At 42.3% G+C, this 12,566-nt stretch overlaps 1 protein-coding gene across 3 annotated transcripts in view; it reads left to right on the top strand.

Moving 5' to 3' along the window:
- Positions 1-12,566, top strand: part of Pik3cb (phosphatidylinositol-4,5-bisphosphate 3-kinase catalytic subunit beta) — a 97,693-nt gene that overhangs the window by 29,902 nt on the left and 55,225 nt on the right. For all 3 annotated transcript variants that reach the window (XM_029543421.1, XM_021206060.2, XM_029543420.1), the window contains 3 exons: positions 855-1,041; positions 4,008-4,233; positions 11,587-11,810. In XM_029543421.1, coding sequence (XP_029399281.1) covers positions 889-1,041; positions 4,008-4,233; positions 11,587-11,810 — 603 coding nt within the window. In that variant the 5' untranslated portion in view covers positions 855-888. The remainder of the gene's footprint in view (positions 1-854; positions 1,042-4,007; positions 4,234-11,586; positions 11,811-12,566) is intronic.

Below are 12,566 nucleotides of genomic sequence, written 5' to 3'. Positions count from 1 at the left end.
TGGTCTACAAAGTGAGTTCCAGGACAGCCAGGGCTACACAGAGAAACCCTGTCTCGAAAAACCAAAAAAAAAAAAAAAGAGGACCCAGGTTCAGTTCCCAGCACCATGCTGGGGTGGCTTATGATTGCCTATAACTCAAACTCCAGATTTTATGCTTTTGGCCCCCATGGACACTGTCAATCATCCTGACATAGTCAACCCCATTACTTAAAATAAGAAAAGTAAACCATATTAAATTAGTCTCCTACTGCATTATTGTCTGTATTGAATAAGGATTAATTGTAGGAGCTGAATATGAATCAGAGGTTTGAGACAATGTTTTGCTCCTGCAGGAAGCCTGGATTTTGTTTCTAGCACCCAATTTAGAACAGCTGAAAATAATCTGTAACTGCTCCAGGGAACCCCATGACTGTCTAATCCTCTGTAGGCTCATGCGCACGCACACATTCACTTAGATACTCACATGTATACATACAATAGAAATCTTTCTTTTTTTAAGGAATATTATTCTTTTTATTATTATTATTTGTTTCTCATTACAGATGGTTGTGAGCCACCATGTGGTTGCTGGGATTTGAACTCATGACCTCTGGAAGAGCAGTTAGTGCTCTTACCCGCTGAGCCATCTCACCAGCCCTAGAAATCTTTCTTAAAGAACTAATATAGATAGGCAGCTTTCCATTTCTCAGAGTTTTGCTGTGCTTTGCTGCTTTCTAGGCTTCCGTGCTGGACCCCACTGCTCTCCTGAGTCTCTCCAGTAGCTCAGGGCTAGAAGGATGCTCCAGCATGCTTGGGTTGCTGTGCTTCAGTAAAGGTCGACTAATGGCTTACTTTTCCATTTTACTTGGTTCCAGGGCCCTGAGGTTATGAGCGTGCTTCCGCCCTATCATGCCTCCTGCTATGGCAGACAACCTTGACATCTGGGCAGTGGACTCACAGATTGCATCCGATGGCGCCATATCCGTCGATTTCCTTCTGCCCACCGGGATTTATATCCAGTTGGAAGTACCTCGGGAGGCTACCATTTCTTATATTAAACAGGTATGTTTATAGTTAGAATTTCTCAGGATTTAGCTACTTTCTTTGGAACTTACTGGAAAAGACATTATAGAAAATAATGTAAGTGGAAAGCAGAAAGACGTTTAACTTTCAGGCCATTGCATCTTTAAATTTTTGATAAGTCCTATTTTTTATATAAACATGCTTAGTCTCCCACCTTTGTTTTTAACCCACATGTAACAGCAGTGTTAATATTGGCAGTAATCATCAGGTGGTGGTAGCAGTGTTGATACACACCTTTAATCCCAGCACTTGGGAGGCAGAGGCGGAGGCAGGTCGATTTCTGAGTTCGAGGCCAGCCTGGTCTACAGAGTGAGTTCCAGGACAGCCAGGGCTACACAGAGAAAACCTGTCTCGAAAAACAAACAAACAAACAAACAAACAAACAAAAGATTGGCAGTAGTCATGGTGACATGCTATAGTCCCAGCCTTTAGTTGGGGAGGCAGGGGTGTAGGTGGAAACAGAAGGATGAGGTATTGGAGGTTGGCCTTGCCTGCATGGTGAGTCTGAGGTCAGCTTGGGCTACCTGTGGACCCTGTTGTGGAAGGGTAAGAAAAAGCTGAGCCCTTCCTGCAGTAACTCCTGACTTTTGAGCTTGTCACACTTCTTCTGTGCTATGTTTGTCCCCACACCCAACACCCTTTCATGAGCCAGAGGAAGAGTTGTCACTAAAAATCAACTGACATGTGAAGTTTCCCCCTCCCCCCAACAGAATTTTCCTCTGGCTCTGACTGAATTCATAGCTTACTGCCTCCCTTGGCCTTCCAAGTGGTAATGCGGGTGAGGGGACAGGCACAGCAGTCCAAGGAATTTCATGTGTATGATTGCCTACATGGATAGCTGTGCACCACATGGGCAGTGCCCATGGTGGCCAGAAGAGAGCATCAGATCACTCAAGACTAGTGACAGATATTGTGAACTAATATGTGGGTGCTAGGACTCAAACTCCTAGCAGACAATTTGTAGGTGTTGGTTCTCTCCCTCTGCCATGTGGGTTTTGAGGAACCCAACACAGGCACTAGGTATGGTGCCCTGTGCCCTTATTCACGGAACCATCTGTCCTGTCCCAGAGTTGGGATTTAATAAAGACTTCACTTTAAGACAGAAGTCTCACTCTATAGTCTTGCCTGGCCTGGAGCTTTCTATGTGGAGTAGGCTGGCTCTGAATGCCACAGAGATCTGCTTCCTTCTGGTCCCTAAGTGCTGGGGTTAAAGGCGTGAGCTACCACGCTCGCCAAAGCGTGCTTGGGGTTGGAGGGCTCTTTTAATGGTGGATAATGACTCTAAATGAGCCGACCAGATGCATCCTGGGGAGGAGGGGCACACGTGGCAGGGTTACAGTTGATAAGGGAAGGTCTAGATCTCAGCTATGCAGGAAGTGAGCCCATCTTCACTGTCAGCACGGTTAATAGTTGTTTGCAGTCTGAGGAAATGCCTTGGGAGAGATGTGAGGCCCCGCCCAAGGTCATGTACTCCGGGTCCTCTGCCTGGTCCATGGCTAGTTTCAAATAAAATACTTGATAACCTTCACAGCAAGCATCACTAGTTGTTCCAAGGTCCCTATCAGAGAGCTGCATTTGCTTGTGTTTTTTTCCCCAGTATTTATGTGGGTGTGTCTTTGTGTGAGTTGTGTGTGGGGGGGGGGGGCTGTGGGTGCATGTGCACCTGTGCATGTGTGCAGGTCACAGGACAGCTCACAGGAGTTGGTTTTCTCACTTCCATCATTGGGTTCTAGTGATTGAAGCCAGGCCATCGGATTTGTCATCAAGTGTCTTTCTTCAGGGAGCCACTCCCTACAGTGCATTTATTACAAGGCTGCTAAGCAGGAAGGAAATTAACCAGGAACTACAGCTAAACCGTAGATATTAAAAAAAAAAAATCTCATTAAATTATATGATTAAACCACAACTAAGTTGAAAGTTGCATAATAATCAGAAAAGTTGTGAGATACATTTTATAAGTATTATAAAATATAATAAGTATACATGAGAATTCTAAATTTATAATTTCTAAAGTAAAAAGAAAATACATAATTTAGCTACTATGTTGCTACTGAGAGTGTCTGTTGTTTGTCCCGTTTTGTTTTGTTTTGTTTTTGTTTGAGACAGTATCACACATTCACAGAGAACCTACCTCCCCACTGCCCACCTCCCAGTGCTAGGATTAAAGCCTGGCTGTTTTGTTTTTGATAGTCTCTTGTAGCCTAGGCTGATCTCTACTTACTGTGTAGTTGAGGATGACCTTGAACTATTCCTCCTGTCCCCTCTCAAGTACTGGGAGTCAAAGGAGTGTATGTATCCCCATATCAGCTTTCTGTATTTTTAGTCACCAGTGACAAGTAGGACGTCTAATCTTTCCTGAGATTGAGTTAATCATTGACACTCTCCAGGTTTTTTTTTTTTTAAGAGATATGTATGACATTAAGATTTACAATTTAGACATTTTTAGATTTTTTTTTTAATAGTTCAGGCTGGCTTTGAACTTGTATACAACAGGACAACCTTGATTTCCTGATCCTCTTGACTCTGCCTCACGTGCTGGAATTATAGGCCCATTCCACCACACTCTGGGACTGGAGTTTCAGATGGCTGTGAGCTGAGTGTGGCACTGGCGGTTGAACCCAGATGCTCCTGAAAGAGCAGCCAGCGTTCTTTTTCTTTTTTCCCTTTTTGTTTTTTTTCAAGGTAAGTGTCTATGTAACGATCCTGACTGTCCAGGAACTCTCTGAAAACTAGGCTGGCCTTGAACTTACAGAGATCCACATGTCCTTGCTTCCCAAGTGGAGAGATTGACGGTGTATCCCTGCCCCAGCCAGTGCTGCTGATTGTTGAGTCATGTCTAACCCCACGGGTTTTGACTTTTGCAGGCTGGCAGTGGGCGTGGTTGTATTTGTTTCTGTGTGCACGTGTGCCAGTGTTGCAGATAGTGTATTACTGTATTCCCACAGATGTTATGGAAGCAAGTTCACAACTACCCGATGTTTAACCTCCTCATGGACATTGACTCCTATATGTTTGCATGTGTGAATCAAACTGCCGTATATGAGGAACTGGAAGACGAAACACGAAGACTTTGTGATGTCAGACCTTTTCTTCCAGTTCTCAAACTAGTGACTAGAAGCTGTGACCCAGCAGAAAAATTGGACTCAAAAATTGGAGTTCTTATAGGAAAAGGTAACTCATAAATTTCCAGTATGAAATGTTAACTTTATCTTTGTTCTGTGTGTTAACATGTAGGTATATCCTAAGGCATCATTTTTAATATTTAGTCCATAGGTTTGAGAATAAAGTCTGTGCAGAACTGAAGGCTGAATGTTATGACACAGCTCTGGCTATGTGATGTTTCCTGTGCACCCAAGGGCCTGCATTTCATGTCCCTTTCTTTCTTTTTTTTTTTTTTTTTTTTTAGATTTATTTATTTATTATATGTAAGTACACTGTAGCTGTCTTCAGACACTCCCTGTTGCTGTCTTCAGACACACCAGAAGAGGGCATCAGATCTCATTACAGATGGTTGTGAGCCACCATGTGGTTGCTGGGATTTGAACTCAGGACCTCTGGAAGAGCTGTCAGTGCTCTTAACCACTGAGCCATCCCTCCAGCCCCATCCCTTTCTTTACTATTGGCTTATTTTTATTTTATAGAAGTATTGGTCTTCCATTTACCTCAAGTAATTTGAGAAATTCTCAAAGACACCGTCTTCTATAATGGCCTCTATCGGTTTCTGTCTCACTGTGTAGACCAGCTGAGGTCTTTGAATTGCTGTTCACTGAGTGTGAGCCTGCATTCCTTTAATGCAGCACTCTATGAGATCGAGGCCAGACGGGTCAACACAGCAAGTTACAGGCCAGCCAGGGACACATAGCGAGACTCTGTCCCAACCAGACAGACAGATTAAAATTGCTGTCCCCCTGCCTCAGCCCACGGGTGCAGGTATCGGAGGCGTGCACTGCCTTTCTTGCTGAGAGACTGGTTCCTAATAGATGACTTTTATTTTTTTATTAACAATACCCTAATTGTTTACCAATTAAGACCGTAAGTTGATTAATGTTTCTATAAATTAACTCATGTTCTCAGCTCTTTTACTGAAGTTATTTTTAATTAGAAGTTATCTTTGTATCAAATAAAGATATATGCACAATCCTTAAATTATTTCTAGGGGCTGAAGATGTCACTCAATTGGTAGAATGCTTGCCTAGGATGCATGAATCCCTGAGCCCCATCCAAGCAAGCAAACAATAATGCATGCTGGAAGGGTCAGGAGTTCAAAGTCATCCTCAGCTACATGGCAAGTTGGAGGCTCCCAAGGGCTACACAAGACCTTGTCAAAAAAAGAAAAGAATTTCTGGAAAAAATTGAGGACACAGAGGAATTAATTCTCTCTTGCTATACAAGTCTTAGCAGACAAGATTTAATGTCTGTTAGCATCTTGCTTTAGAGAACGTGCTGATCCGACTTAGGAACTACACGGGGTTACTAAGGATAGGGCTTTGAAGATTAATCCCAAAGCAGAAAGTCTCCAGAGCTTCTTGAATTTGATTGACTACCTGCTTGGGTGAGATTAACTGCAGTAACACAATTCAGTGCCACCTCCTTCAAGTTAGCTTTTCTTTGGGGGCAGAAGTAAGGTGCTTAGCTAGCACCCCAATTTTTTTATCTCATCTGTCTGTCTGTCTATCTATCTATCTATCTATCTATCTATCTATCTATCTATCTATCTATCTATCTATCTGTCTATCTGTGGGTATTTGCTTAACTCTCCCTGCCTCTGTCTCTGTCTATTTCCCCTTGTCTCTCTGTGTCTGTGTCTCTGTCTTTCTCTTTCTCTCTGTCTGTCTGTCTGTCTGTCTGTGAGAGAGAGAAAGAGAGACAGAGAGAGAGAAGGGGGGGGCTTGGTGGTCAGCATCTTTATCCACTAAGCCACCCTATAGGCCCAAATCTCAGATATGGATTAACTAACCACCACTAACTGTAGTAAGCTTGATAAATTTAGCAAATAAAAATATAGGAAATAGAAGCATTTCATAGGACATACTTAGGCTAAAATATGTCTTCAGGATTTATCTTTGGTGTGATTGAGCAGAGCTGTCTTTTCGTCTTGCAGCCTTTACCCACCCAGTACAGCGCCAGGGTGTGAGTACAAAGCAATAGGCTATATTTCATGCACTATCTTTTGACTTACTGCATCTGTATTTTGTGTAATGTGCTCTGCAACTTGATTGAGATATAAACAATATTTATAGCACAAATTAAGCAGTTTATATGCTTAGCTGTTTATAAATATTGCTTCCTAGGGGATTTGGTAATTCTTTTTAAGATCACACACTGAAAGTTTTTATGTAGAAGTCTGCTTCAGAGCAAGTCCTCACTGTTCATACCTAACGAGTCGCTGTCTGCAGTTGCTGCTCTGTCCATAGTGACTGTATGCAGGGCTGGGTGAGGTCATGCCTCCTGAGAAAACAATAAACAATTACTTCAGTTTAACTTCAGGAACAAGGTTGCTCCCTCCTCTGTCCAAAGAAAACAATAGAACTTTTACAGCAGAATGGCCCTGGGCAGGCTAAAAATACCATTTCCTCCAGGATGGTGTGCTTGATATTTCTTTACTGTTTATTCTAAATAATTGTTTACCGAGTAGGTCTTTGTGCTCAGACTGCTCCCTCCCGTGAAGGGCATGCTCCCGTGCCTTGCTTCCCACAGCACCCAGGAAAGCAGACGGTTTATCAGCAGTCTCAAGAGACTGTTTGAGTTGGGTCTGGTTTTGGAGATTTGTGATCTCAGCTGCTTTGGAGGCCAGGGAGGGAAGATCACAAGTTGAAGCCTCAAAGGCAGTCTTGCAATCTGGTGAACCGCTGTCAGAGTAAGCGTCTCAGACGAGAGCTGCGAGAGCGCTTTGGTGTAGAGCACCGGCTTGATGTGCCAGGCCCTGAGTTCAGTCCCGAGCACCATCGCCACTCAGTGCCCCTCCCTCACCAGCTCTGGGTTTTGTTCTGTTTGAGACTGGGTTAAGTATCTTGCCCAGGCTGGTTTCCAACTCTTTGCCTGATTGAGCGCCATGGCTATACTCACTAGTGCTGGAGGAGACTGGTCACTTGCCAGCTTGCCTGGCAGTCTGTAGGACTGCAGCAATATTTTTAGTGTGATCATAGTGTTTTCTAGTGCCTTCTAAGTATAATATTTGCTATATGTCATGCATGCACTGTTTGCTGTCATTTTCCTAAGAGAAAGTATATGGAAAGTTATGGTTTTTTTTTTAACAGTTATTTATTTATTTATTTATTTATTTATATGTAAGTACACTGTAGTTGTCTTCAGACACTCCAGAATCAGATCTTGTTATGGATGGTTGTGAGCCACNATGTGGTTGCTAGGATTTGAACTCCGGACCTTCGGAAGAGCAGTCGGGTGCTCTTACCCACTGAGCCATCTCACCAGCCCAGAAAGTTATGTTTTAACTTACTTAGCTTAAGTTATTAATGGCATTTGTCCTCTGCCAGTGTTAGTCCTAGGAAGCGACCCCAAATCTTCATGAACACTATGCAAGCTCATTGTCACAGAGACAGTCTCCAACCCCAAATTTTTATTTGTTTTTTTTTATAATTTTTAAAGTTTTTTTAAAAATTATTTCTTAAAAAAGATTTTATTTGTTTTATATAAGTGAGTTCACCATCTTAGAAGGGGCATTCGATCCCATTACAGATGGTTGTGAGCCACCATGTGGTTGCTGGGAATCGAACTCAGGACTTCTAGAAGAGCAGTCAGTGCTTCTAACTGTTGAGCCATTTCTCCAGCTCAATTTATTTTAGTGAAAATAGAATTTTTTACATAATCTAATTCCTCTCCCACTCCTCCCAGTTCCTCCCCACCTCTCTTCCCATCCAGAGTTACCTCTTTCTGTCTAGTTTGAAAACAAAAAGTCATCTAAAGGAGAATAACTAAGGTATATAAGATTAAAAAAAAAAATCAGAATAGGACAAAACAAACAGAGGAAAAGCTAAGGAAGCTCAGGTGCACACGTGTATCCTCAGGAACCCTGTAATACACTACCACTACCACATCATCATCATCACAACAATAGTAATTTTTTTTAAAGATATGAGTCTTACTGTCTGCTTGTAGCAGGCCCCAGAGCTCACTGTATAGACCAGGCTTATCTTGGGCTCACAGCCCCACATGCTTTTGCCTCATAAGTATACCACCACACTTAACCTTAGTCTTACATTTAAAAAACAAATTGTTATTGTTGTTTTGTAAATGTATGGACTTGTGCATGGAGAGTGCACAGGCAGAGTCTGAGGACAACCGGCAAAGTTGCTTCTCTCCCTCCTTTCTGAGTCCCAGGCATTGCATGTCCACCCTGTGCAGCAAGCCCTTTTACACACAGAGACAGCACACTTGCTCCACAATTTAATTTAAAAATTTTTTTCGTTTATTTGTGTGATTGTTGTTGCACGTGTGGAGGTCAGAGAGCAAATTGTAGGAGTCTCCATTCTCTCCTTCCTCCATGTGAGCTCCAGGGATCAACTTCAGCTGTCAGCCCTGGTGTCTTTACTTCAGTATATCTCACTGAGCCATCTTGCTAGCCTCAAACTTCATTTTTGAAAGATTTTTGCAGTGGTTCTCAAAATTCATGAAGCGTTCCTTTATATAAAGACCATACATAGCCCAGGTGTGGCCTTTAATCGTAGCAGTGGTGGGCAGAAGCATCGGGAGAGCTTGGTGAGTTTGAGGCCAGCCTGGTCTACATAGTAAGTTCCAGGACATCTGTCACCACATAGAGAGACCCCCTTCCAACAAGAAACAACAACAACAACAAACACTGAGCAGAGACAAGAGGATCCTGCAGGCTTGTTGGCTACCCACTTTAGCCTAGTAAGTGAGCTCCAGACCCCTGAGATCATCTCTCAAAGGAAGGGAGAGGTGTTGCTGAGAATAATGTATGAAATTGTCTGTTGGTCCCAGCCTTCGTATATGTACGCATGTGTGCATAAACCCTCACACATGCATTAAAGAAGACGTTATTACCAAATCAGCAGAGATTTCCATACTTCAGTCTATGTTGGATCTTTATACTTGGAATTGTAGCCATGTTGTATGGGACTCACCGTGGGAAATAATGGATCAGTAGGCAGACACTAGACTGAAGTGGATGCACTGCCCAGTCACTGAGGGCCGAGGCAAGATTACTGGTGAGTGAGCGAGGCTGCTGGAGAGTCTGATGCTAAAGAGTCACTGAGGAGGAGTTTGCAGATGAAGGGGTTATAGGAAAGTGAGCTAAAGGGAGTGGGAGCTGAAAGATGGCCTTCCTGAAGAAGAACAAGAATTGATAGTGGTTGTTGAAAGAGGCCTCCAGGATAAGTGGCAAAGACTATTAGGTATATAGTAGCTCAGAGTAGGGAGTGCCATCCAGAGAAGTTGGAGACTTACTTCTAAGCTCTTGGGAACCCCTCCTCCCCCCACTTCCTTTTTATGTGTCATTATAACAAAAGACAACAAGATGCAGTCTCATTCAGGACCAGCACACTTCTTTGTAATGATCAGCGTTTGTCTCGCTGGTTTACTTTGTGATGGATCATCAAGAATAGCTTCAAAACCAATAGTTACACCATTATCTCTCAGATCTTGTGAAATGTTTGAGCTTGAAAGACATGAAAGATACCAAACCTGCTATAATGCCTTAAATTCCATCTGTAATTTCAAGGGAGCAAACAGACCCTGGATGTTAAGGAGAACATTTTATCTTAGCTGAGCTGGAAATTTTTTTCCTGATAATGTAAGAGAATGGGAAAAGTTAAACATTCACATGAGAAAACCTCTCCAAAGAGAACAATGGCATTTGAGAGGCCCGTTAGTTGGACACTGTGAACTGGAATACTACTTTCTTACCTGAGAGCCAAGTCCTCTGGAGTTCATTTTAATCTGGGCTCTAGGAACATCCTCGTGGCCCAGATAATGGCTTGGACTCTCATCCACTTCTGTTCCCTGGGAAATTAAAAAAAAAAAAAGTTAAATTGTGGGTATTTGGGTTTGTGTATGAGAGTGGAGGCTAAAAGAGGGCATCAGGTTCTCTGGAGCTGGGGTTATAGGTGGTTATAAGAGTCACCAAAGTAGGGGCTGAGAGCAGGCTTGGGCCTACCTCTGCAAGAGCAGTGTACACTCTTAGCAGCTGAGCTATATTCCCCAGCCCCATTCTAGGAAATTTCCTATTGAACGAATTTAAATGGGAAGTGACATGATCAGGTTTGCATTTTGGAAAGCAAACCTTCAACCACTGGGTGAAGATGCTAGAGAATAAGTCCCACAGCCTGAGGTTGATTCCCGGGACCTACATGGTCGAAGGAGGTAGTGGCTCCCACAGACTGTCTTTTAACGTGTGTGTGTGTGTGTGTGTGTGTGTATACGTACATGTCTGTACCCTTCCACCAAATGAATAAACATGTAAATTTAAAAAAAGTTTTCAACTAAGGAATCTGTGGAAAATGTTATGATAATCACCTGAGGTCTAGGATTGGGTTAGTGGCTGCAGAAACAGACAGGTAGACAATTTGAAGACATGTAGAAGGTCTTTTAGAGCTGGGTATGGTAGTCCATCCAGTAGTCTTAGCAGGCAGGCCAAGGCATAAGGAGTGCCTTCAATTTGAGTTTGAGAGCAGCCCAGGCTGTGGTAAAACCCTGTCTCAAGTATGCCCCATAGACCGAGATGGAGAAGACATAGCGAGGAGGCTGGGTTTGCTGTGGGATGCTCCTTTCTCTCTCCTCCCCTGTTAACCTATTATCTATGAGTAGAAGAGTGTTAACAGTACGTTCTAAGAAGCTCATGCATTCTGCAGGTGATAACATCATGCAGCATGATGTCATCACCTGCAGAGTTCATGCTCACAAACCATGCAGAAGTTACCGCTTTCCCCAGCTCTTCAAAATGTTTTGTGTTGGATCCCATTCATCACTGTCCTGAGGCATATGTGGCTGTTTACACTTGCCTACTGGGGGATCGGTGTCCAAATGTTTCTACTAAAACATTCATAGCTGATTTATAGTAATTTTTTCACAGGTGTAAGACAGTCCAGGAAAATCTATGGCTCTTTTATAATGTAGTTGAAGATTGTGTATTATGAATTTCATTTTTTATTATTACATTTTTACTTTTGTGAGTGTAGTATGCCATGGCTATGTCCATGAGTGTCCTGAAAATGTAATGGCTCTCCTGCCTCCACTCCCAAATTCTCTCAGTATTGCAGGTATGCACCTTCATGCGCAGTTTTGATGGTTGTAAGATTAATAACCCACCTGTATTTCTCCATAATGTTTTAAATTTGTGTGTTCCAGAAATTCAACAGCATGTATATTTTATATGTGAGACCCATTTTATCTGTGTTAGTTTGTCATCTTTCATGGTCGTTTCCTGCCCAGTTTTATCTGCTTGGTAAAAGACAAAATCCAAGTTAGTTTGAATTGAAGATATTTTGTGTTTTTTTTTTTTAATTATTTTTAGCTATGAAAAACATAACATTGACAAAATTTCTTTAGGTCTTCATGAGTTTGATGCCTTGAAGGATCCCGAAGTGAATGAATTTAGAAGAAAAATGCGCAAATTCAGTGAGGACAAGATTCAGTCTCTAGTGGGGTTGTCTTGGATTGACTGGCTAAAGCACACGTATCCACCTGAGCATGAGCCGTCTGTCCTGGAGAACTTGGAAGATAAACTTTATGGAGGAAAGCTGGTTGTAGCTGTGCACTTTGAAAATAGCCAGGTAGTGTTTGATATAATATTTATATTATCTTGTAATGAGTCTCTGATTTTATCTGAATGCCACTGCATTTTTAGAAGTGCTTCTTGCTTAGAAAGCATTACTACAAAGAAAACTTGCAGAGTCAATAGACTTAGTTTGTAATTGTGTAGGATTGTGTAAAGTGATAGCCTTTGTACAAAACTTTTTGACATGTTACAATAGTATAAAAATGAGTTGTCAAACCACACTTCTTAATTGCCTTTTTTGTTTTTTGTTTGTTTGGTTGGTTGGTTTTTCGAGACAGGGTTTCTCTGTATAGCCTTGGCTGTCCTGGAACTTACTCTGTAGACCAGGCTGGCCTCAAACTCAGAAATCTTCCTGCCTCTGCCTTCCAAGTGCTGGGATTAAAGGTGTGCACCACCATGTCCGGCTCTTAATTGCCTTTTAAAGTTGTAAAAGAAAGAAAACATTTAAAGAGGCATTTTATTTTTACTTTACTGTACATGTAGGAGTGTTTTGCCTACATATATGTGTACTACTTACATGCCTGGGGTCCACAGAGGCCAAATAGCTTTGGATCCTCTAGAACTGCAGTTACAGACAATTTGGAGCTGCCATGTTGGTGCTGGGAATTGAACCCAGGTCCTCCTGAGGAACAGCCAGTGCTCACCACTGAAACTGCTCTCTGGCTTCATTTTTTAAAAAAATATTTTTTTTATTAGATATTTTCTTTATTTACATTTCAAATGCTGTCCCGAAAGTTCCCTATACCCTCCC

This window comes from Mus pahari, chromosome 10, assembly GCF_900095145.1.
Source record: "Mus pahari chromosome 10, PAHARI_EIJ_v1.1, whole genome shotgun sequence".
In the NCBI taxonomy this organism is placed as follows: domain Eukaryota; kingdom Metazoa; phylum Chordata; class Mammalia; order Rodentia; family Muridae; genus Mus; species Mus pahari.
This window is presented reverse-complemented; position numbering and strand designations above follow the sequence as displayed.